This window comes from Trematomus bernacchii, unplaced genomic scaffold (assembly GCF_902827165.1).
Source record: "Trematomus bernacchii unplaced genomic scaffold, fTreBer1.1, whole genome shotgun sequence".
NCBI classification, from domain to species: Eukaryota; Metazoa; Chordata; class Actinopteri; order Perciformes; family Nototheniidae; genus Trematomus; species Trematomus bernacchii.
The window spans coordinates 7,363,010-7,388,681 of NW_022987608.1; the positions used below are offsets into that span (position 1 = coordinate 7,363,010).

A 25,672-nucleotide genomic window follows, 5' to 3' on the forward strand; every position below is an offset into this window, starting at 1 on the left:
AACGGAAAAGTGCGCAGCATAGTGTGGACACTTCTTAAAGTTCATTTATGTACTAAAGGACATGTTGTAAAATGTTCAATATCAAGCACATGGACAGTTAAGATGTGTGTACTTTGGAATGTGTATATATAGTAAAAGGCTGCAAAAATAAGAAACTTCTAGAAAAAACACACAGGGGGACCCGCCCACTTACTTATTAGTTACATTAGTTGATGGACGTTCAGTGTGGCTCTGATTGGTCGGTTGACTTATCGTGACCAATCAGAGCTCACGCTGAACTTCATATATTCTGTCTGGTTGCCTCCTTCAAATCTCCTTCGTTCACTCCATGACTACCAGATGTTCAAGAAGATCTCAACCACACCGAGGAGGACTGCAAAATCAGGACTATTCAGCCACGCTTTTTCAATTCGGACCCACGGACTTTGATGATTCGTGATTTATTTTTGTTAGAATTTAAGTTTGTATTAGTTTGTATTTTTGCGGTGAAAAATAACTTTCGCATCGCTTTTGAGGCAGCGTCGGGAGTGCTGAGAAATTCGGTAAAATGCGAAAATAGGGTGAGTAATGTTAAACACAGACTCTTAGACGTTTGTATTTTTTTATATGGCCTGCATATTTCTCTCTAAACGTGTATTTAAATGTAACAAAAACGTTTTGTCAATAACTAAAAAGTTAAACTCGAGACAGAACAAATGGACGCATGCCAGAATATCATGGAAGCATTCATCGGTTAAATGTAAACACGACATTTAATGACGAAGCAGGAAGACACATTATTTTGCCTTTCAAGAACACAATATGTGTGTAAATATGCAGTAAATGATTTACATCTCTACATTCATGCTAGTTTAGGTTGACATTTGTCATCAAGGCTTCCGTACGGTGCACATGTGTAGCCTACAATCTGCAGACAGAATTACACATTCGCAAACTCATCCATACATCTGCAGATGTACAATGAGGGCAGAGAGAGGAAGGAGGAAGTTCAGAGAGTCAATGAGGGCTTCTGACTGCTCAGTGAAAGTGAAGGCTGAGAGAGGCAGACAGTGTAGCCCAGAGGGGGTTTAGTTGTATTACAGTGTCAAATGTGGTACAGCACGGCAACAATACCAAACCCCAGTGGAGGTTCTAGTTCAGGGGTGGGCAAACTTTTTGGCTCTGGGGCCACTATGAGTTTTAAAATGTAACAGATGGGCCGGGCCAGTAGCAGATCGGCGAAAACATATTTAGCTGTCCACTCCTCATTAAACACTCGGCACTCATTGTCGACTTTTCTTTTCTTTGGTCCACTCATTTGAGGCTTCTCAATACTCTAATTTCCCCTCCTCGACTCCTATCCTCAATACTCATGCGGCTTTCACACCAGCGCCTTTCCCTTTCTAGCTCCTAGCTAGAGCTTTTCTGGTTCAGCTCCGGTTTCCCTTTTTAGCTCCCGCTCTGTTCACACCGCCCAGCTGCCGCTGCTGCGTAATGACGTCACCCTTTACATCCCTGATTTTCTCCCCAACGGAGCTCACAACAACAACGGGGGGAACTGCGTCGGGTCGATGATCGTGTTGCTTTTAATCATACGAAGCCAGATTAAATTAAATAACGACTTCTCCAACTGTATACTTTTCTCCAGAGTGCCGTGGTTCATTGTTTATTAATGTGTTTCAGCGGCATTTACCGGCCGCTGCAGTGCTGGCTGCTCTTCCACGGGAGTTTATTCTCCCGTTAGCTCCGGGTTAGCTCACACGGCTCTAAAGTATTCACTGTCTGACTGTCACACAAGTAAGGGATAATGTGCAGCGACGCGGTCATTATGGGTAAAAGAACACCGACAGGCAGATCAGGAGCCGCTTCGCGTCGGGCTCCTGATCTGCCTGTCGGTGTTCTTTTACCCATAATGACCGCGTCGCTGCACATTATCCCGCTTATTACATGGCCACATTCTCAACAAAGTAATGATATGACTCCCAATATTAATTGAAATGCTTTTATTGTTTTAGAAAATGTTTTTAATGATTAAAAACATAGTTGTAACTGATTTAAAATGACATTCATCCGCTACGAAAAATAGTCCGTTGTTGATGTTTGAACTAGGCTGTTGCAACGGCAGGAACTGCTTCGATAGCAACTAAGGCCCCGGCTCCACGAGGACGGAAACTGGTTGAATCTGCATATTTCTCATGCGTATAGCCCTCTAAGCTCCACGACGCCGTAAGGGAAACGTAGAAACAGACCCCGCAAACGACAACGGGTCCAAAGGTGGATAGATCTGGGAACTGAGCGCTCTGGGGGGTCCAACGGGGCCGTGGAGTCGCCTATACGGTCATTCGTTTTCATAGCCCCGCCTCTCCCTGCCTCTCCCCCGCGGGGTTGCTATCGTGCTCCAGTCGCTACTGACCATGCTACAGTTCTTTGTGCAACATCTACAGGAGCTCCTCCTTGAATTCAGATTATTTATCTTTCTCTCGATATGGACATAAACGCGAGTGAAGTCTAATCTGACAGGACGGAGACACGCAGCTCCTGCCGCTGTGATGCAGCGGGAGCAAAACACACACTTCAAGTCAGATCATCACCCTTAGCTATTTTAATTACCTCTCAAACTACCTAAACTAGTTATAAATATGTTCATTTTTACTGTCGGGTCACTCATTACAGGATCAGCTGCTGCATGAGACAGACACTGACGCTGTCAGAAGAGAGGAAAAAGAGATGTATTTGATGATTATATATCATTATATCGTCGTTATTCATTTGTTTTAAAGCTCAATAAATAACAATGAAGACCTTTGACCGGCACTTTTATAATTTTGTCCGGAAGATTTAAACTTTAACACACGCTGACCGGCGAAAAACTCTGCCCGGTTCTGTCGGCCCCCACCGCGGAGAATACACAGAAGTGCAGCCATGACAACCATTCTTCTAAGCTGCTTTTGTGGAGGAAGTTGCTGCTTTTGTGGAGGAAGTTACAGCGCCACGTACAGGTTCGGCATATGTACTGCAGCTTTTCCAGCGTTTGGATGTAAACGGAGCCGTCTCGTGGAGCTTGACACAATCCGGTGTATATTGCGTGGGGACGGAAGGTTTTTTGCGGTTGCATTTGCGTTACTCCGATGCGTTTTGCCGTATTTGTCCTCGTGGAGCCGGGGCCTAACTCTGTGCATGTTAGCATTTGAGCCTTAGCTGTAATTAACATTAACCTGAACGTTTCCATTAATAGTACAATGTGACATGGTGAATGGGAAATCTTTAGGGATATTGAGATCAACGTTTCTGTCCTCGATCCTCTCTCCTTGCGGGGGTTTCGCAGATGACACATCTGAAAGCACAATTCCCAACATGTAAAAAAACGGGAAACAATATTGCCACAGTTGTATCTCTACCGCTAATGTGTGTGTAAGGACAGACAACATGGAAAGGCACTGACCCGATGTGGTGCTATTTCCTGGGTTGGAGGACAGGATGTTGCTCCATTTCTCCCTTTCGGTTATTGTTGGAGCCCAGTAACTCTTCAGGCTGCTCTCGCACCTGTGCCCAGTCACAGACATGATCTCTTTTGATCCAAGACCAGCCTGAGAGAGCAGTTGTACAGCCGTGCTTCTCAAGCTATGGTTTGTGTAGCGCTTTGAAAGCTGGGCTGCCTGGCTTATTGTGGGTAGCATTTGCCCAAGGAAATTATGTCCCATGGGCTCACGTGAATACCACACTGATTCACCGTTGAGAAGCTGTTGGTCCTTTTTTAGTGGGTGAAGGTAGAAGGCTTTGGCGTCAGATGGGCACAGGGAAACATACTTTTTGAAGCTGGCAACGGGGCAATTTCTCCGCTGTTTTCTTGTCCCTCGTCTTTTTCTTTTCTTCACTGGGGACTCATCAGCCACTAACCATTCCTCCAAATTACTCTGTTATGAAAGTTTCTCTGGTATAACATGGGTGATGTTAGCATAGCAACCGAAGCTAAACTGACTACTTGCTAAGCCGTTTCTACAGGCACATTTTACCGGCGTATTTTTCATTATGATTCTACTTGTGATAGTCGGACATGACAACCTGTGCAGCCCATGTATTGATTCCATCCGATGGCTGCTATAATAACAAACAAAACGTCTGCCTGCTCTCCACAATGATCAATAACAGCGAACGGATGGTCAAAGTAAGGTACAAATAAACAGAATCACACGAAGCCTGGTTAGTGTTGCCTGACTTTATAAAGTGTGTTTTTTTTATAAGTGTGTGGTTGCCTTCTAGTCACTTTGCTCAGCGCTACTGCTTGTAGGCAGGCATGACGAGACTCTTCAGTCGACCCATGTTCAGGGGAGGTGGGTTTAGTTTCCTGCACGCCTCGACGTAAGAGAGACGTAAGCGACGCCGCGTCATAGCTCCGAAGCTCTTGCCTCTAGACCGACAATTTTTTGGAGCTGGAAGTGAACCGCATTCCGGAGCTATGACGCGGCGCCGCTGCGGTGTGAACAGGAAAAACCGGCGCTTTTCCAGCGAAAAGGTACTTGAGACTAATCCTGCAACTTTATACTGACAAATAAACCGATGAGATAAAAACCGGACTTGATCAAACAAATCACGGAGCTCTCAGCAGAGGACAGCCGGGGACGCTCCCGCCGATATCAGAGATGTCCCTGCTATGTGTGGGAGGTAAGAGAGGACATTTAGGGCTATGTTTGATGTCTTTTAAGTATCACCTGCTGGGGTTTAGCTGCTGTCCTGTGCCTTCTTAAATCGTTTGTTTACGTCCCTCACTTCCGTTTCGCTTCTCATTTGCTAGCTGAACAGCTGATCAGAGTGGTTTCTTGGCCCAATAGCTTGTGTCCGACAAATGGCCCATTCAACACGTTGAATGGGCCGGGTGTCGACCGTGAAAGGCCAAATAAGGCGTGTCACGGCCGAGGGTTCGGGACACACCAAATTGACTTTGGGCGACAAGGAACGCATTGTCGCCAGACAACCGAAGACGGCCGATATCGGCCTGGTGTGTCAAGGCCTGGTCAAGGCCCTGACACACCAGGCCGATATCGGCCGTCTTCGGTTGTCTGGCGACAATGCGTTCCTTGTCGCCCAAAGTCAATTTGGTGTGTCCCGAACCCTCGGCCGTGACACGCCTTATTTGGCCTTTCACGGTCGACACCCGGCCGATTCAACATGTTGAATCGGCCGGTTCAACATGTTGAATCGGCCGGGTGTCGGACACAAGCTATCGGGCCAAGAAACCACTCTGATCAGCTGTTCAGCTAGCAAATGAGAAGCGAAACGGAAGTGAGGGACGTAAACAAACGATTTAAGGCACAGGACAACAGCTAAACACCAGCAGGTGATACTTAAAGATATCAAACATAGCCCTTAAATGTCCTCTCTTACCTTCCACACATAGCAGGGACATCTCTGATATCGGCGGGAGCGTCCCCGGCTGTCCTCTGCTGAGAGCTCCGTGATCAGTCAGTCCGACTGACGGACAAATTCTCTCTTCAAAAAAGAAGAAATCATCTATATCGCAAAATAATTAAACAAGCGAGAGCCTATTTTTCCTGGCCAAGGACAGGTTCCTTGAACACAACACGAGCGTAACGTGTCTTCACTTTGTATGTCTCGTCTGAAAGGAGTGTAGTGTAGACGAAGAGCACCGGAACGCCGCTCCAGCTCTTCAAATATTGCAGTACCCATAAGGAGCCGTACACATGCCGCAGTGTTTGCGTGGCTGTGTCTTTAGTTGTAAGCCCAGTGGCGATCTGTTGTTATTAGCATCTGGTTAGCTAGCTATGCTAACGAATTTAAAGAGCTTTTCTACAACCAGGTGGAAGAGAGCTCTCTCCTGAGAGGCTCAAATAACCTCAGCTCAGTGAGGTTAAGGCACACCTTGATATGATCATTATAGTTATTAATGAGACATTAGAGACTAAATGAAAAACCGGTATAAAATACTATATGACAGTAACAAAAATGTTGTTAAAAATAACAAGAATAGAGTTTAAACGGGGAGTGATTTGTAAAATATCCAAAAGAAAAATCTGCTTACAGTTCTGTTTCATATGGGTGTTGAAAGATGTATCCATAGATCTCTTCATGTTGCTCTCAAAGTGCACCAGATTGATGCTTTTAACTTCAATATTTAAAAAAAAAATCTTCCCGGGGGAGCATGCCCCTGGACCCCCCTAGAGGAGGTTAGGTCCCCTAGGAAACTAAATACATTTGCACACATCTTGTGTCCGTATCTTTCTGTTTTGGTGGTCATGCCACACCGTGCACGTGAATGCATGCGCCAGTCGTGGTAAGATATCTGGATTAAGAGGTTGCTTTTTCTTTGCTCAGAATGAAAGAAAGGCGAAATGAATGGGCTGTGATTTTAGTATTTTTAAGCAGAGGTCAATCATTTGTACGGCCCTCGGAGGATGTTGAAAAAATTGAAAGGAAAAAGGTTCCCCACCCCTGCTGTAAATAATAATACAAACCCTTGATTTATAACTTAACACCTCTGTCTCCTATTGATCTGAGTATATTATAAATAATAGCACGACGGCACGACACGGCACGCTTAAAGCGAGCTCCGCGCTGCAGTGGAACTGCGCCATTAGTACAGTGTAAAAGGCAACCGCAGCAGTTGCTGCCCTCCAGTGGTTGAAGTTCTCATTTTGCAGCAGTAGAGTAGAATTGTGTAGCAGTGGAGTAGAATTGTGTGTTTCCATACTGAGCTCAACAGTGCATGGCCTTACAGCTGCATTAGATCACACTTCTGACTAGGTCTGCACGATATATCGCGTTGTGACGATAATCGCGATATGCGCATGCGCGATATTCACATCGCAGGACGTGCGATTTTTTGAATTTTAATTAAAAAATGTTTAGGACTTGCGATATTAAGTCGGCAAATTAACTAAAACACGTCATGTTACAATTATTTTGCTGCTTGCTACAAAAGGAAAACTTGCGCGGCTCTCATGTCAGGGGTACTTGAGTGAGTGACATGCAGGCTCTGCATGCACAGCAAACCACCAATCACAATCAAATCTCCAAAGCAAACAGACCTGGTGATTAAAGGTAAAAACACTGAATAAAGTAGTTTCATGTGTTTCTCCAGGGCAGTTCGGCGCTACTAACCGAGCTAGCTCAGCTTGTTGCTCTGATAACTTCAGATCCAGACGTCCGTGACTAAAATCCTTCATCCGGTTAAATATAGTTAAAAAAATACCAATACTTGTAATATGGTTCACCAGTGTAGAAATATAGATGCTACTTTTTCAATCCTATACAAGCATTCTGTATCAAGGTTTCTGACACTTTTCGCAAGCCGGCTGAACTTTTCTGCTGGACCAAAGCAAGGACTGTTTATCATGATTTGACTGGCAGAGACACAATTGTGTCTAAGAAGATTTTTTTTAAAGGGTCATGGGTGACCTGTAAACTGGTTTCAGACTATTGTGTTTGCTGGTGGACGGAAAGGAAATGGAGTCTGGCAGTGGCTGCAGGACCTGGTACTCATCATTTGGCAGCTGGCTTTCTTGCCAACTGCTGAGTTAATCTGTAATTAGGGTCTGAGACCTAGGTCGGTGAAGACCCTATTGAAATCGGTCGCGCGGGGTCGGTGTGTAGCAGGCTGCAGCAGCAGTCTGCACTCTGCGCAGCCTGCGCTGCTGGCTTCCTCCAAGTTTACAGTTTACAATTATTAATACTATTACTATTATTAGCATTAGTCTATATTTTGGTTGAAACTAAGCCAGGAAAAAAAAGAAAAACATAAATAATAATACAAATATATATATATATAAATAAAATGGAATTTTAAAAATAATTTTCGATTATGGAGACTGTAACGAATATTCGAAAAATCGAATAATCGCTGGCATCCCTACTCGATGCTAGGCGATCCCTCGAACACGATGATGTCATAATGCCAACTGACATACTCAGAACGCCACCAAACTTCACGTGATGGTTAACACTGCGGCCCTGAACAGCTCTACGTCAAATTTGATGTTACTTAATATGGCGTTACAATGGCAACGCATCCCTCGCCATAAAACACGGTGTCGCTGTAACTCCAATGGACACGGTCCCATCGTCCCCAATCTTCACTTTTATATCACCGGTCCATGCCTCAACAGCTCTACGTGAAATCTGAGATCTCACCATATGCCGTTTCCATGGCAACGCATCCCTCGCCAAAAAACCCGATGTTTCCGTTACTCCTATGAAAATCATCCAAATGGCACCAGACTTCAGATGATGGCTAATGGTCTGGCCCTCAACAGCTCTACACCAATTATGGGATGTCATCATATGCCGTTGCCATGGCAACAGATCCCTCGCCAAAAATCACGGTGTTGTCCTAACTCGATGGGAAATCGTTCAAACGGCACCAGATTTCAGATGATGGCTAATGGTCTGGCCCTCAACACCTCAATATGACAATAGTGAGTTTTCCCCAAAAGCTGTTGCCATGGCAACGCATCCCTCACCGTTAAGCACGATATTGCTATAACTCCTGTGTAAATGGTAAAAAAAAGTGTTCAAATTTCACATGTGTGCTAACCGCCAAGCCCTCGAGACATGTATGTGTCAGTTTTGAGATGTCGTCAAATGTCGTTGCTATGGTAACCAAATGGTCGCCGTGAAACACGGTTTTCTCATAACTCCAGTTAACATGCTCCAAACGGCCCAAAACTTCACAGGTTTGATAACGATGCAGCCCTCAACACATCTAGGCGTATTATGGGGTGTCATCATCATCATGTTATCATGATTGGACTGGCAGAGACACAATTGTGTCTAAGAAGATTTTTTTTAAAGGGTCCAGGGTGACCTGTAAACTGGTTTCAGACTATTGTGTTTGCTGGTGGACGGAAAGGAAATGGAGTCTGGCAGTGGCTGCAGGACCTGGTACTCATCATTTGGCAGCTGGCTTTCTTGCCAACTGCTGAGTTAATCTGTAATTAGGGTCTGAGACCTAGGTCGGTGAAGACCCTATTGAAATCGGTCGCACAGCGACCGATAAACCTTTGACCCCCGCAACATATGTGAAAACTCACCAAATGTTGCACGCGCGTCAGAAGTGGTGCAACTTGAGATGTGTAATTGGTTTCGGAACTTTGTGTCAAAAATTGAGTAGGCCACGCCCACTTCCGTTTTTAACGTAAACTCCCCCCACTTTAACTTTCACGTAAACGAACGAAACTCGCTACGCATATCTAGGGTGCGGAGACAAACCAAAAAGCCTCTTGGAGGGGTATAAAATAACGTACAGGAAGCCGGCCATTTTGAATTTGGCGTTGGAAAAAACGCGATTTATCGCGTTTTTCGTCCTCCGCACGAAATCTATCTTCTCCCAGGGACTTTATCCGTACGACTCGAAATTCATTGGGTAGCGTCTCGAGACATGGGCAATTCAAAGTTATCACGGAAGTTTTTTTCTTTCGCACGGCGTAGCCGTGATTTGGCGCCAAAGTTCGCGTTCGCTCGATGCTAGGGATGCCAGAAACTGACCATGATCAAATTCGAAAATCGGACAGCCCTGGCAAATATTAATCGATTATTCGCCACCCCCCCCTCCCTCCCCCCGCGGGAGAGAAAAAAAAGAAAACACTATCATATTGGTGATTAGTGCAGTTATGTCACCTGCACGCCTGTCATCACAACGACGTGGCCTTGAAGTGAAGTTAGTAATGGCCGGCTGTGCTGCGTCTTTCTCTGTAGGCACTTCTTTGGCATGCTTCGCACTCAAATGCGAACGTATTGTTGATGTTGAGCTGTGGTAGACCAAAGTCTTTTCGCAGAGCTTGCATTTTACTTAATTTGCACTTATCAGTTCGAAGTAGTTCCACGAGGAACTCTTCTTTGAACGTGCCGCTTTGTTCATCTTTAGTTGTGTTGTTCTTACTGTTCTGTATATCGCCAATAAATCAATCGCACGTGTGACGGAGAGAGGTGGGGGGCGGGGTCGGTGTGTAGCAGGCTGCAGCAGCAGTCTGCACTCTGCGCAGCCTGCGCTGCTGGCTTCCTCCAAGTTTACAGTTTACAATTATTAATACTATTACTATTATTAGCATTAGTCTATATTTTGGTTGAAACTAAGCCAGAAAAAAAAAGAAAAACATAAATAATAATACAAATATATATATATATAAATAAAATCGAATTTTAAAAATAATTTTCGATTATGGAGACTGTAACGAATATTCGAAAAATCGAATAATCGCTGGCATCCCTACTCGATGCTAGGCGATCCCTCGAACACGATGATGTCATAACGCCAACTGACATACTCAGAACGCCACCAAACTTCACGTGATGGTTAACACTGCGGCCCTGAACAGCTCTACGTCAAATTTGATGTTACTTAATATGGCGTTACCATGGCAACGCATCCCTCGCCATAAAACACGGTGTCGCTGTAACTCCAATTAGTTGGGTGGGTAGAAGGGGGTATCATGCACCCCCCTGAAATATACTTCTAATCAGCTTTTCTAGATTGGAAAAAGTGTGTAGAAAACGATTAGCTATGTTAAAAAGTTGGCAAATTGTCCCACGTATATTTTTTTCCCAAATTAGTGTTTATTTACCCTAAAAATCGAGTTTCACTCTTTTTACACCTTTCACTATATCTCAGCCATTATTGCAGATAACTGAACAAATAAGGTATCCAGATCCATGTTTTGAGGGTCAAGGAACACAATAAAACTATTCTTAAAGTGATCACATGTGTCTGTGGCATGCTATTATGCTAATTAGTGCCGCCATTACAAGAAAATAGCATTTTAGTCTTGTACCAAGAACGGTGTATTTTGCACCGACACAGAAATATACTTATAATCAGTGTTTCCTAAGTGGAAAAAGTATGTAGAAAATGATGAGCTATGTTAAAATGTTGTCTGTATGTCCCACATGTATTTTTTATGCAAATTAGTGTCACCATTACCAAAAACGGAATTTTCACACTTTTCACTCTATCTCAGCCAATATTGCAGATAAATGAACAAATAATGTGTCTAGACCCATGTTTTGATGGTCAAAGATCACAATAAAACTATTCCCAAAGTGATCACATGTATCTGTGGCATGCTATGCAAATTAAGAGACGCCAATATTGCAGTACAGTAAGTGAACAAATAAGGTGTCGAGACAGATGTTGTGTATTTAACCAATATTTATTTGTTTTGTACTAGCCTACAGCAAGGGTCAAACATCATAATATAAGTATTGATGTGACTACTCTTTCCCATTCCAGATAAGCAGTCAAGGTTTGGCTCTCCACTATCTGATTAATACTCAATCATCGTTTTCAATGCTATCATCAGAGTCAAATTCCTCTTCCTCTTCCTCTTCCTGTTCACGCTCTGTCGTGTCCAGGAGATCAACCAGGGAGGTTGGCAGGACAGGACCACAGGACCACACCGGTCTCAACACTCCATCAGTCCTCATCCATCCCTGCTCCTCATCATAGGGGTTTGGTTTTTCTAAAATTGATTCATCAGCTCGCTTGTTCAGGGCGACGCGATGGTTCACACGTTGGACGTGCGGCTTCAGAGCATCATAGCATGGAGGAAGGCGAGCCAGGTCAACCTTAGACTTGGCAGTGAGTTTATCGTCCTGCCCCACCATTTTGCGCAGCAACTTGGCACGGACTACGTCCACTGAAGACTCACGACTCTCTCCATATATCAGACAGGTGAATTGCTCCAACTGCTTCAGCACCTCAGGCTTGACATTCCAGTTGTCACCGAGTTGACTGAACGCCCTGTGAAACTTTGGGTTCTTCTCCAGCTTTTTCAAGGGCCCCACCTTCCCCTTCCCTTTGAAGGCACTGGTGCAGTCTTCTCCGCTGAACACATGGAATCCAAGAAGTGTGGCACAGTAGTCTTCTCCCAGGGATTCTGCAAGCTCAGAGAGGTTGAGAAGTTGTCTATGTTTCCCTGACCCCGTATCCAGGTATATAGTCAGCCTGATGGCATGAGCGTGGTAAAGAAGAATCACAAAGATATCTGTGTCAGGTGTTCTGACTACAGCATTCTTGTACCCAAGGGCAGCAGCATGATGAAGGTAGAGTACCACCCTTGTATCAGTCTCTTCCTGGTTGCTGTAGATTGTGGGGAGCTCACGTACCTCAACCTGATACACAATGGGATATTGCACTTTGATCAACAATGACAGAGACTAGACACAAATCACAGATAATCACTTAGAGTATAATTTAACCATCAATCACTTTTAATATGGGCTTTCAATTTACCTTGCCGTTTGAGGAGAGAAGTTGATGGGCTCTCCCTTCCACGATCAGCACTGCCATTTCTGTTCTCTCCAGCCTTGAAGCTGCCTGTTGATCACTCCATACTCGCAGCAGGAGCTGGCAGAGTTGCTTTTTGTTGTCATCATTTGTGAGAAACATCTTGAAGTCATATGGCTTCCTGGTTGCTGGTCCAGCCAAAATGATCTTCTCTGAACTGCCACGTCTCAACCTCTCCTGTGCTTTGATAGATCCTGGATGGTAACTGTCAGTCGAGAACAAAAAGTGCTTTTTGGCCACCATCTGATCAAGCACTTGTAGGCATATCTCCCCACATGTTGGGGGAAGGTTGGTGAGGACATGGAGCAGAGCCATGCCATCCTGGATGAACAGGGCATCCTTAGGGTATGGCAGATCCTTTGGGGTGGTGTCCTCCAGATTGTAGTGCAGAAGAGCCGCTTTATTAGTCTTGGAGAAAAACCCATCTGGTGTCCCAAGGCTAGGGGCACAGGCATTAGGGGATATTTCATGAGTTCCTCCAAGACCAATGGGTCCTCTGCACGTTGTGACTTGACAAGGAGCAGGAAAGCAAGATTGTTTTGCTCCTGATACTGGATGACCTGGAATGATATTGATAGTGTATCATTAACAAATATGGGGTCACAACAATAAAAAATAAAGGTTATTAAATTAATTTCAATAATACAGTAGACCTCAGGTATTGGAACATCTCATTACCTTTCCCTGTGAGGATGTGAGGGTGACCTTTTTGTTACAAGCTTCCATGGTCTTGAGCTTCTTCTTTTTGATTGGGTCAAAGAAGCTAGCTGGCTCTCTGCTCTGTAGCCGTTTGATGAACTCAGCTTTAGCAGCCTTGTCCACAGTTTCTGCTTGTAGCACGTCCATCTCGACCTCCATGAGGACAGGAGCACCAGAAGCCAGGGAGTAGAGCCTGTCCTTGTCTGAGATGGTGAAGGGGTTCCTAAAGTTCCTAATTGTCACGATGGTTCGCTGAATGGCCTCCTCACCCTTTTTGACCTCTGCCTTCTCCAGCTCCCGATGTTTCCCCGCCCTTGGGCAGTCTGGGTCTTTGATGAGGTCCACCATCTCAAGGGTCTTTTGATAAAACTGTGCCCGTGTGGAGGTTGTTTGACACCACCTCTGGTATGCCCCAAACTGGCTGTATAGTCCAGTGAAGCCACCTTAAAAGTATGAAACAAATATGTGATCTACTGCTCCCACACAATAAGTTACATGCATTTTAATTCAGAAATCATCAAATAAAATGTGGTTTTGTGAGAGCAGTATACAATTGTATTATATAATATAATAATCTTGATACAATGTCTGTATATCTGTTCAATGTCTGGGTAAAAATCATAATGTACCTGATGATTTGGCAAAGCGCATGAACGTTTCCTCCATGGTCTTGTCGACTGCACTAATGGCGCATTTCCACTACACGGTCGGCCTCGGCCACGCTCGATACGGCTCGGTACGGCTTGGCCGCGTTGGGCCTTAACAGGGCCGGCTCACTTCATGCTGTTGTGAGTGTGGACGGTCGGAGCATATACTGCGTTAGCTTAGCCAATCTCCATCTAGAAAAACACGCATTTTAAAAGGTTTTTCGCCTGCCGTCTGTCTGCAGACTTGACAAAGCATTAATTCATGGTTTTTACTAACCGGTATCAGTATGTTGTTACTTCGGCATCATTTTGAAACGTGTATTACAATTAAATCACGGTCAAATATGTCCATCTTGTTGTAGTTGTAGCCCCCTTGCCAGCGCTCCTCTCTCTAGTTTAGCATACTCAGCCCGACTCAGCCCTGTTTGTTGGCCCCGATAGAACCACAATTTTGTCGGGCCAGAAAAGAGGTGAAAAAGTGGCCCCGGGCCGGGCCGGGCCGGGCCGGGCCGGGCCGGGCCGGGCCGTAACTAGGCCTAGTGGAAGCGCAACCAAAAACGGGCACGGCATGACACGGCACGCTTAAAGCGAGCTCCGCGCTGTAGTGGAAATGCGCCATAAGTGCCCCCGGTATCATTGAGCGGGCCACCGCAATTGCACCCTTAGAAAGCAGGTCTTTGGCCCCTGGGTGTGTGTTCTCCAGGTTTGTCAGATAGACCTCCAGCCAAGTCAGATATCTGCAGATAAGGAAAGGCACAGATTACACATAGAAACATTTATTTTCAAAGCTTGTCTCATAATGCAAATTTGGTAAATTGTCATGTAAATAGCACAAACCTTGAGTAGTTGTGTCCATCAAATGCAAAGAAGATATTTGCCATCTCTCCATTGCATTTGTGAAACAACTGGATGTTGTTGGTCTTAACGGAGTGGAGTAGCATGAAGACAAGATGACAGTGGTTAATAAATGACATCCATAAGGCAGCTGTCTTTCCCAGGTGACCCTTGAGCACCTTCTCCTCATAGGCGTGATACTTCTCGATGAGCGTTAGAGTTGAGCGGTCTTTGAGGGCTTCATCGAGGTGCTCTCGATTGCAAGACTGGGTCATGTTGAGAAGTGCAGCAGGGTCAGTGATAAGGACGCTTTCCTCCTCAATGAACCGCTCCATCAACAGCCTCTCCATTGATTCGCACAGTTTTGAGGCAAAAGAGGGACTTTGCGTATGCCTTTCCACTTAAAACACCTTTGACGCCGGGTACCTGGCAGCCTCTCTGCTCTGCCACCTCTCCTATCTGCATGTGGTTATGTGTGTGCATGTATATCCTCTGTGTTTGTGCATGTATATCCTCCCCTGTGTGTGTAATGTGTGTTAACACAACAGAGTGGGGAAAGACATTTCCCTGTAAGGGATTAATAAAGTGTGTCTTCTTCTTCTTCTTCTTGAGGGATCCACTTGTCACTAGTTGTGCCTCAAACAGAATCTCTGCATATCCAGAACCACACATTTTGCGGCGTGTGAGCATCCCAATATAGTTCTTTTTTTTTTGGTGTGAACGCAACTTTTCGGAACTACATCGGAACTATTGTGGGAAAATTACTCCGGTGTGAAAGCGCCTAAAGACAATCTGTTATACAATCAGAACTTTTGAAAATTATAACAGATGTTCTGAGAGCAGCCATCATGTTCCACAGTTTAACCTGTTAAGCCCAGGCCTCAGGCTCGAAAAATGACATGCCCAGAATGAATGATTATATCTTCACAACTATAAGGGGTATATGAATAATATTTTGTATCAAAGCAATGATACACCTGTGAGTTGGCTGTAGAAGTGTCAGAATCAATATAGATCTTGCTGTGTCAGAGTAAATTCAGATTAAACATAGTAAAAAAAAAATATTCTAATCTCCGCCTAAAAAAACCTATAACCTATTTCACTATTTATAGTGAAAACTACCCCTTAATGATGGAAACCCTCTTTCCTGGCTGCTAATTCAGTGAGTTTTGTCGTACAGTGATGAGACTTATACCAATGGAATCTGATAAATCTCAGCTTTCATATGATATGTCATTTATGCAGATAGCATGAAGTAGAAAAATCGCCAGTCATGTCCTAATGTGGCGTTAGCGTTAGCGTTCGTTAAGTGCTGATTTAGACGCTTGGTGTTGGAATTGTGTTTCGTTTAGGTTAAAATGGTTATTATCATCTGTTAGCTTAGTTTCTTCCCGTTAAGTGGGTATGCAACGTTAATAGGTTGTTACATTGTAACAAGCCCTGGGACGCTGTGGTACCGGGGGCAATCGGGCTTAACGGGTTAAGAATACTGCCCTGCAGTTTTGCATTACAATTACTGCCTTTTTTTTAATTAACATTAGCTGTACAGCTAGCTAGCTACCTAGCACTACCTAGCTAATAGCTTTATTCAACAAGCTACACCACTAGCTATCCCTCATTCACGTCACTGTTAGTTAGTTAGCTAACGTTAGCTAGCTAATAGTTTACCATATTTTACTGCAGTTAGCCTCTGCAGGGCAGAATAACACTAACACATGTTCTAGTGTGTAGCCTACTTTGGGCTGCAAAATGATGTGTTAACAACAATTAAGCTAGAAACCTATATAAAACATACAAAACACATGAGTCTAGTTGAGTTAGCTACTTACCTTGTTTGTTTGAAGGTTGAATGTGTGTGTGTAGCCAAGTCAGCTACTTGTTTGTTTTTGGCGGGAAAAAAGGCGGGAATTTTCACTACTGCCAGCGCTGTATACTAGCATGCCACAGATACATGTGATCACTTTGGGAATAGTTTTATTGTGATCTTTGACCATCAAAACATGGGTCTAGACACATTATTTGTTCATTTATCTGCAATATTGGCTGAGATAGAGTGAAAAATGTGAAAATTCCGTTTTTGGTAATGGTGACACTAATTTGCATAAAAAATACATGTGGGACATCCAGACAACATTTTAACATAGCTCATCATTTTCTACATACTTTTTCCACTTAGGAAACACTGATTATAAGTATATTTCTGTGTCGGTGCAAAATACACCGTTCTTGGTACAAGACTAAAATGCTATTTTCTTGTAATGGCGGCACTAATTAGCATAATAGCATGCCACAGACACATGTGATCACTTTAAGAATAGTTTTATTGTGTTCCTTGACCCTCAAAACATGGATCTGGATACCTTATTTGTTCAGTTATCTGCAATAATGGCTGAGATATAGTGAAAGGTGTAAAAAGAGTGAAACTCGATTTTTAGGGTAAATAAACACTAATTTGGGAAAAAAATATACGTGGGACAATTTGCCAACTTTTTAACATAGCTAATCGTTTTCTACACAATTTTTCCAATCTAGAAAAGCTGATTAGAAGTATATTTCAGGGGGGTGCATGATACCCCCTTCTACCCACTAGACTAAATGGACACGGTCCCATCGTCCCCCAATCTTCACTTTTATATCACCGGTCCATGCCTCAACAGCTCTACGTGAAATCTGAGATCTCACCATATGCCGTTTCCATCCCTCGCCAAAAAACCCGATGTTTCCGTTACTCCTATGAAAATCATCCAAATGGCACCAGACTTCAGATGATGGCTAATGGTCTGGCCCTCAACACCTCAATATGACAATAATGAGTTTTCCTCAAAAGCTGTTGCCATGGCAACGCGTCCCTCACCGTTAAGCACGATATTGCTATAACTCCTGTGTAAATGGTAAAAAAAGTGTTCAAATTTCACATGTGTGCTAACCGCCAAGCCCTCGAGACATGTATGTGTCAGTTTTGAGATGTCGTCAAATGTCGTTGCTATGGTAACAAAATGGTCGCCGTGAAACACGGTTTTCTCATAACTCCAGTTAACATGCTCCAAACGGCCCAAAACTTCACAGGTTTGATAACGATGCAGCCCTCAACACATCTAGGCGTATTATGGGGTGTCATCAAATTCCTTTGCCATGGCGACAGATCACTCGCCATCCAACACAATGTTTATGATACTGCTGTAACTCCTAAATACATTGTCCGATCGGCCTGAAACTTCCCACGTTTGCCAACGGCCGAGTCCTCAAGACATCTGCCTGTCGTCGATGTGCGGACAACAGCCTGCGGAGTGTCGAAGACCCGCTCAACGCTGCTTGCAGCTTTAATTGATTTTTTATTCATTTCGATGGATTTGTGATTTATTGGATTTGTGATTTCTGAAAATGCAACTGGGATATTTCTTTAAAATAAAAACATCTATATTGATGAGAGAGAGAGAGAGACTTTTGACTTTTAATAAAACCTTTATTTAAGTCATTTCAAATAAAAACTTACAAATTCATCACATTCATGACACTTTTTTTTTTTTTTTTTAATATTCATATCAAAGCTCACACATAAAAAAACTATTTTTTTTTTAATTCAGCTCCAGTGTACCATCTTCCCTTGCCGTACATAGAACGTGATTGACTCCCCAAAGAGTCCTGAAAGCAGGCAGGTTGTTGGTCACACTGTTAAAGGCATGTTCTGCTTTTAGCCGAACAGCCACCAAACCCTTCACACTCTGAACAACATCTGTCCAGCCCTGCCCTAGCATCTGGTTCTTCCTGGTCCTCCAAATTGCTAGCTTAGCAGTTGCGGGCATCTGGATCTTAAGTTATCAGAGCAACAAGCTGAGCTAGCTCGGTTAGCAGCGCCGAACTGTCCTGGAGAAACACATGAAACTACTTTATTCAGTGTTTTTACCTTTAATCACCGGGTCCGTTTGCTTTGGAGATTTGATTGTGATTGGTGGTTTGCTGTGCATGCAGAGCCTGCATGTCACTCACTCAAGTACGCCTGACATGAGAGCCGCGCAAGTTTTCCTTTTGTAGCAAGCAGCAAAATAATTGTAACATGACGTGTTTGAGTTAATTTGCCTACTTAATATCGCAAGTCCTAAAAAAAAGAATCGTGAATATTGCGATTATCGTCACGACACGATATATCATGCAGCCCTACGACACACCCACGAACCATTTCCTCAGGGACGATCTGGGGGTGAAAAGGTTTGCGCGAACTAGGGACTAGGCCCAGATCCTTTTTGGTGTGAAACCAAATCTCCCCCCCCCCTATTGGCCTAGTTCGGGGGGAAAAGTACTCCGGTGTGAAAGCGCTAAATGTAAACTTGAATAATGTACTTCAATTGAATGTAATAATTATGTTGTTTGTGCATTTATTGAAAAATTAATCTGACCTTTCGATCCGTTTACAATTATAAACTGAAGCAATATAAAAATGAGCCCCATTAACTGAGTTTTAAACATCAGCATATATTACCGGTCATAGTCCGGTAATTACCGGCTAACGGAAACTCTGCTACACAATTCACAATACAACACTTTAAATGGAAGATCCCCATAGCCCCCACCCACCCTTTGATCGGTATCGGCTGATTCCGGTGATCGGCCCCAAAAACCCTGATTGGAGCATCCCTAGTTGCTACCAGTATTTAAGAATTTGGTACACACACACATTTAGGAAGGCTTCACCGACAAACAGCGTTTCCGCCAGGGGGGGGCGTCTTGCCGTCATTTGAGCTTGCCTTATTCAGCTCGGAACGCCCTGAACTCGAGCCGAGGGCGTCCAAACGTGCGCGATTTGGACTCGGGGGGGTGCTAGACGTGAACTGCGAGCGCCAAACTGAGGATCCGTGGTAAACTGTGGTAACATGAAGAGCCGTTTTGGAGGAGAAACAGCCGGCGCAAACAATTCACAGACCATGGTTTCCGTTAGCCGGTAATTACCGGTTTTTATGTAATGTATTAAAACCGGTAACTTCAGAATGTCTGGTAATAATTAGGGATGCTCCGATCGATTTGCCGCCGATCATCTGTCAGGAGAGAGGGAGGGAGAGAGGAAAAGAGGATCCGTTTCTCCCGTGTTATTATCCAAAGTTAATGTAAACTTTTGAATAATGTACTTCATCTACTATAAGTTGTTTGTTTGAATGTAATAATTATGTTGTTTGTTGTTTGTGGAAGCGCATCATTTATTGAAAAATGAATCTGAACTTTTCGATCTGTTACGATTTATAAACTGAAGCAATATAAAAATGACTCCCATTAACTGAGTTTTAAACATCAGCATATCCGGCATAGTCCGGTAATTACCTGCCAACGGAAACTCTGCTACACAATTCTTATTATTATTGAAACATGACCGGTAAGTTTCAAATTTGTCCGGTAAAATAAATTATTTCCGGACATTTGACCGGCAAGAAAAAATCCTAGCGGAAACCCTGACACAGACGTGTCTATTTTTGTTATGTCTTAATGTCTTTAGTGTTTAAGGATTTGGATCCATGACACTACTTGAAGGGAAACCTTATATGATGTTGCATCACTGACAAATGTGTAAAACATTTATACTCCCCAATATTGAGCATACAATATGTAGTTTAGAATTATGAAGACATATCAAGGCAGCAAACTCTCCATATACTTAAACACACTTGCCTATAATACCTAAGTAAATGTGTGTCCTGCGTTATCAATTCAACGCCAGCTGTTGCATTTATTCCCTTTTGAACGTATCCGGACCCACATCCTAGGCAAGGCCAACATTTGGGTTCAGGAACTCCTAAGAGAGGGGTTGGTTTGTTAGGTTTCCTCAGTGGTAAAAGTTTATATTGTTGTGAATGTCAACCATTAATTTTCCTTTCTTTTGTTTCCTAGACCTCAGAGGTGACTGAAGTTCTCACTTGAAAGACTTCTCTACATGCAATGAGATCTGGATATCACTACATCCGAGGAGGGGACTGTTCTAAGTTTCAACACTCTAGTTACGTTGGCACTCTCCTGTCCCCTCATGACATTAAAGGAACACCTGTATCAGTGGTTCCCCCTGAAAATGGAATAAAAAACAACATGGTAGCCATTCAACTTCCTGGCCCAGCTCAGTTGCAGCAAGGCTATGCACATTCCAAACAACATTTTAAGGGACTCCACTGCCATCCAAAGTCACAGTCAAGCATACTTGACTGTGGATTCCAGCCCCCTATACCTGGGGATAGTGCATGTTATTCTCAGGGCAGTCGCAACCAAATAAGCCGAGACGGAAATGGTCATCTTTTTTCATCAACACGTGTCTCTAAATCTGTTTATAACACTTCCTATCAGCAGCAGGTCTGCTCTCGCTCTCTAAGCAGAGAGAAAGTCTTGCCAGTTGGAGAATTGGAACCACCTACAGATGACGAAATACTTGACTTTGTTGCAAAACGCGTCAGATATTTTGGGTCTTTAACAAAATATGTACCTTCCAAAAAGCTGTGCAACAGGGACTCTCCACTGCAGTCTGACCCCATCTCACCAAAGGTTGACTGTTTTTCCCATCTCCCCAAAACCTCTGCCTCTGACAGAAAATACATGGGGAGGCAAACTCTCAGCAATGCTGTAAATGAGGAGTGCACTGCAGCAGTTGGACCAGCACTTGAAGAGGACAGTTCAAAGGACAGCAAATCATTTGCTGTGTTACTGCCCAAGTCTAAAGGGATCGACGATTGCTCTGCATCTGCGTCAGAGAAACATTCAAAAGGTACACTATTCCCTGCTGTCGAAAACTCAAAACATGCTCCTAAAGAATCTGTTGAGAAGAGTTCATCGATATATTTACATTTGTCAGTAAAAGAAAACCCTTGGACATATATATACCCGCACACGGCAATAACAAACTTGTTTATTCAGATGGCTGTGGATATAAAAAAAATGTTGGTAGCAATTATTATAAAAGTTTTCATTGCAGATGGTATGAAATGTATTTACAGGATGGCATGAACACTCATTGAAGGAGCTCATTGCTTGTCTGGAGAATTTAGAGAACATTGCAGAGCTGGAGAAGGTCATACTGCGACAATATTGGAATGGGAATAAAGATAATGTTCATCTCTTTGCATCCACAGAACATCCACGAAAAATGAAGAAAGTTCCTGCCACTTGCACAAGGGAAAAAGATGGGAGGCCAGTGGTAGCCGCAGCAGTGCCTGAAATGACCTGTGAAGAAATGACTGAGAAGCAATCCAGTTTGATTTTCAACGGTAGCCCGTCAGAAGAACAGAAGTCCTTTTCGTTAAATATTAAAACATATTTTGGAGACAAAAGCCAACTGCCTGGTGTAACTTCAGTGCTATCTGAAAACAAAACTTTTGGACAAGCATCACTCATTGAAAATCAACAGTGCACCACGCTATATTCACCTGTTGATACACTTACAATTCATAATGTATGGTCAATTCCTACAAACCAAAGTGAAGGGCATAGCAGCCAAACAAGTTATGAAGGTCCAAGAAAGGATGCAGGTTCTACGCGCTTACAAACTGACACAGAGAATAAGGAATTTTACTTTCCTACTGCTTCTGAAGACATTATGAAAGATGAAAGTCCCCACATTGATGATATGACTGCAGAGACCTCTTCAACTACACCAGATCCCAACGATAAGCAGTCATCATTTGAAAATGAAGGCGCTGGATTGAAAGATGATGTTACTGATGATTATGAGGGTGATTATGAGGATGATGATGATGAGGATGATGATATGTTATTCATACCTCTAACTATTTCCGACGTTAAATTTGAACATCAAGATCAAGAGAGCCAAGAAAAAGATGGGCTAGATGGTGGAGAAACAGAAGACCAAGAAAGACAGTGTGATCCAAATCCAAACCACTATCCATCTCCAAAACCATTACTAGCAATGAAAGAGTTTGACACAATTGAAAGCTTTTTACAAGCTGTGAATTCTAAGAAAATACAGATGGAATTGGTTGAACTTATAATGGACTCTGAGGAAGAAGGTCATACACCTCATAACAGGAGAGTGTCTTCAGACAGCTGTAAAACTGACGACAGTTGTGATTACCCATTAGAGTCAGATAACAAATGTTTACCACTATCCAGGAGTTTGTTCGGAAAAAAGACAGACGCTTCTGTGCCTGAGGGCAAAGCCAATGAAGTTACAAATGTGCAACAAGGTCATACCAGGAGTTTGGAGGGGTCTGGCTGTATGCAAATATGTACATCAACGACTGAAGAGGAAGATTGCTCTAAAGCCCCAACCAATGGGCAGAATATTTCAAATAACAACGACATAATAATAATTCAATCTGACTCTGAAGATGATGTTGAACAAAACTACCAAAAGAAGCCAAAAAGGAAGAAACTTTTCACTTCCAGCTCAGAGGACAGCGACAGTTCCACATGTAATCGACCAAAGACACATTTATCCAAAACTGTAGGCAGTCGATGTGAAACTTCAGAAGAAAACTCTACAAAAAAACGACGGATATCTGCAGACTCGCCAATACGCCAATCTAAATGCCATGATGCACCGTTCGAAGAAGGGATGCAGAATGCATGCTCTGACCTGTTGCACAGTGAAGAAATGAATGGGCAGCTGGGTGGCTCCACCGAGAGTGTAATAGTCATTGATTCTGACACAGAGGACGATGACCAAAACAAAGAACCAAGCGGGAATACATTCATCTGTTCAGGGTCGGATGACGGCGATCGCCGATGTGTTGAACAGAAAAGACAGTCCCCTTTAACTGTGAAAAGTGGTAATGGATCTGCTAAAGACATTCGTCGAGAAGCCAGACAGTCTTCTCCAGACCTATCGCAGTCACTGAACCAGTCAATGCTTCATGATGCACCACAGAAGACAAACAGACATGATTCTGATTCTGATTCTGATGTGATTAATAAAATACATTGCCACAAACGTAGGGTAAAATTTAAAAGAATAGTCTCATCAGAATCAGAGGAAAGTGATGATGAAACTGTGGACAGTCTTTGTGGCGCTGCTAATGAAAAGTCAAAAAAGAACAGTCTGTCATCCAAGGATCCAAAAGTGAAGAAGCCCCAGTCTTTGAACAAGAAGGCCAACTCAACTTCAGGTTCAAAATCTGTCATTCCTCGCTCAGTTGTTGAAAAGCCTAATCGACATCATAAACTCTTTAAAGAATCTAACAACGACCGACAGGTTAAAGATGGCACTCCAAAGACCTCCACAGCATCCAGTAAAAAGACTGACTCTGTCGATAAAAATACATTGGATTTGCCCAAACCAAAACGTGCAAACGATGGACCACATACAACAAAGCATAACGTTCAGGCCAATGTTAAAAAACCCACAATATTTTCAAGACAACATTCCTTACCGGGCCAGAAATGCACATCCACCTCTGTCAGGAAAAAACCTTCTAAAGCCAGACGAAGCTCAGCAGGCTCAAGAGATTTAACTCCATCTGGAGAAACACCGGCCTCCTCTAATCATCCTGCATCCAAACAGAGCATATATACTCCCAGACAAAGTTTGTCTACGTCAAAACTACGGTGCTCTGTCTCTTGTGGCAACAGGTCAACGATGAACCATCCTGTCAATCCCACAAAATGCCCTTCACCAACTTCTGCAACCATGGAAACATCAGCAAGGAAACGGTTGACAAAAGAAATGGAGGTCTTTATCCCAATCGGAAACGAGCTGAATAAGAAACTAAAAGAGACAAAATCCACCCTGGGAATGGAGGATGACGTGACAACCGGGACATTGCCTAGTCGACATAACAGGGCACCCATACAGAGGCAAAACTCCAAGTCTGCAACCCCCCTAATGAAAAGGACCAAGTTTGATGCAGTACAGTTGACAAAGGCTAGGATCCGGGATACCCCAAAGGAACAAGGTGTGTTCTTTTGAAGTGCACATTTTTTTTTGATTGTCTTTAAAAGAGTCTGATAGTAGTGAAATGTATTTTGTATGTGTCTAATAAGAATGTGTGTTCCTAATCATTATTCCTACTATAGGTAACTACGATTGTGAAGGTTACAAATGGTCAGAGAAGCCAACAGTGACAAAGCCAATACAAGGTATTACCTAAACAAAATTCTAACATGGTTTGCTCTGAGTAACAACAATTGTCTTACAGCCAACCAATGCACAATGCAATTTCCTTTGGGTTTCTGGTTTCTGCAGTACCGGTGTAACTCTTTTTTTTTCTTTTGTACCTGCAATTTTTCATTTTAGGTTTAAGCAGGAAGAAAAAGCTGTAGATCTCATTCAAGACCCCGCTAGTGAGAAAAAGGATGGCAGTGACTACCAATGCAAATCAAGTTTGTCTCACTCCCTAAAGGACAGGTGGCTGATTCGTGAAGCAGCAGTTCTGGATACCATCTATTCATTTTCTGTATTTTGAGCTTGTCTATGTGGGAACTGTATATACATTTGTTTGCTTGTTGTCAGACATTATTGTTACTGGCTTCCTAAAGCTATTTTATATTATTTTACACATATATATTTTTTGTACTTTGAAAACCCACTTATGTTAACACTATTCCTATGGGCGAGCTTGTATTTTTCTATTTTTTTTTTAAACGTTACTGTATCCAAAATCTTAAATGAATACATTTCTCAATTTGTCTTGCAGTACTTCTATTTCGACACTAGAGGGAGACAATGTTTTATATACTGCACAAACAGCACCGGTGCCGTTGAACCATATGATGAGGGGCAGCAGAGAGAAGCTATGTTGCAACTTATTTATAAACATGGTTACATGTTGATGAATCAGCTGTATAATTGTTTTTGTCTGCCAATGTTGAAATATTAAGACTATTTTTAATAAAAGTCAGGCATGAATTAAGATGACTATAGAGTTAATAAGCATCATATCAAATGCATAATTTAAAAATGCTCCTACATTTTACCTTAAATAAAGGTAGGTAGGTATGAAATAATGGGTCACTTGTTTGCTGTTTAGTACATTTTCAGAAGTTTTTTTAGCTCTTAAACCTACCAGAAAACCTATAGGCAAATTAAAATGATAAAATACATAAATTATGCCTTTTAAACATTATCTAAAAAGACCTAAATTGAATGATTAGAAAGGACATTTATGATTTCAAAGCAGCCCTAACCTGGATATCACTGTTTTCATAGTATCAACATTGTGGTGACACGAACATTTAGGATTTTTCATCTTCGTTTATACATATTTATAGATTATATCGACCTAATCAAATATACACA

General features: G+C 42.9%; 2 protein-coding genes across 2 annotated transcripts; one reads left to right on the forward strand and one right to left on the reverse strand.

Annotated features, from left to right (window-relative positions):
* The first annotated feature begins 341 nt into the window (after window positions 1-341).
* LOC117483209 lies at window positions 342-25,286 on the forward strand. Its single transcript, XM_034131434.1, has 5 exons — window positions 342-560; window positions 20,329-21,187; window positions 21,552-24,329; window positions 24,451-24,513; window positions 24,671-25,286. Exons 2-5 carry the CDS (start codon window positions 20,377-20,379, stop codon window positions 24,694-24,696), a joined length of 3,678 nt encoding a protein of 1,225 aa, XP_033987325.1. The 5' UTR covers window positions 342-560; window positions 20,329-20,376; the 3' UTR covers window positions 24,697-25,286.
* Window positions 10,487-14,804, reverse strand: LOC117483109. Its single transcript, XM_034131270.1, has 6 exons — window positions 14,458-14,804; window positions 14,281-14,357; window positions 12,953-13,416; window positions 12,827-12,834; window positions 12,221-12,713; window positions 10,487-12,099 (listed from the first exon to the last, which is right to left on the reverse strand). The coding sequence occupies exons 1-6, from the start codon at window positions 14,802-14,804 to the stop codon at window positions 11,260-11,262; spliced, it is 2,229 nt and encodes a 742-aa protein (XP_033987161.1). The 3' UTR covers window positions 10,487-11,259.
* Window positions 25,287-25,672: the final 386 nt, after the last annotated feature.

What these genes read in the sequence shown, in the direction of transcription:
- LOC117483209 (XM_034131434.1), top strand. Translation starts at nt 20,377, where the DNA reads ATGAGATCTGGATATCACTACATCCGAGGAGGGGACTGTTCTAAGTTT. An exon ending in GTCAGAGAAACATTCAAAAG is followed by an intron (nt 21,188 to 21,551) that starts GTACACTATTCC and finishes TTGCATCCACAG; the next exon opens with AACATCCACGAAAAATGAAG. An exon ending in GGATACCCCAAAGGAACAAG is followed by an intron (nt 24,330 to 24,450) that starts GTGTGTTCTTTT and finishes TTCCTACTATAG; the next exon opens with GTAACTACGATTGTGAAGGT.
- LOC117483109 (XM_034131270.1), bottom strand. Translation starts at nt 14,804, where the DNA reads ATGGAGAGGCTGTTGATGGAGCGGTTCATTGAGGAGGAAAGCGTCCTT. An exon ending in GATGGACACAACTACTCAAG is followed by an intron (nt 14,358 to 14,457) that starts GTTTGTGCTATT and finishes CCTTATCTGCAG; the next exon opens with ATATCTGACTTGGCTGGAGG. An exon ending in CAAAGACCTGCTTTCTAAGG is followed by an intron (nt 13,417 to 14,280) that starts GTGCAATTGCGG and finishes CATACTTTTAAG; the next exon opens with GTGGCTTCACTGGACTATAC.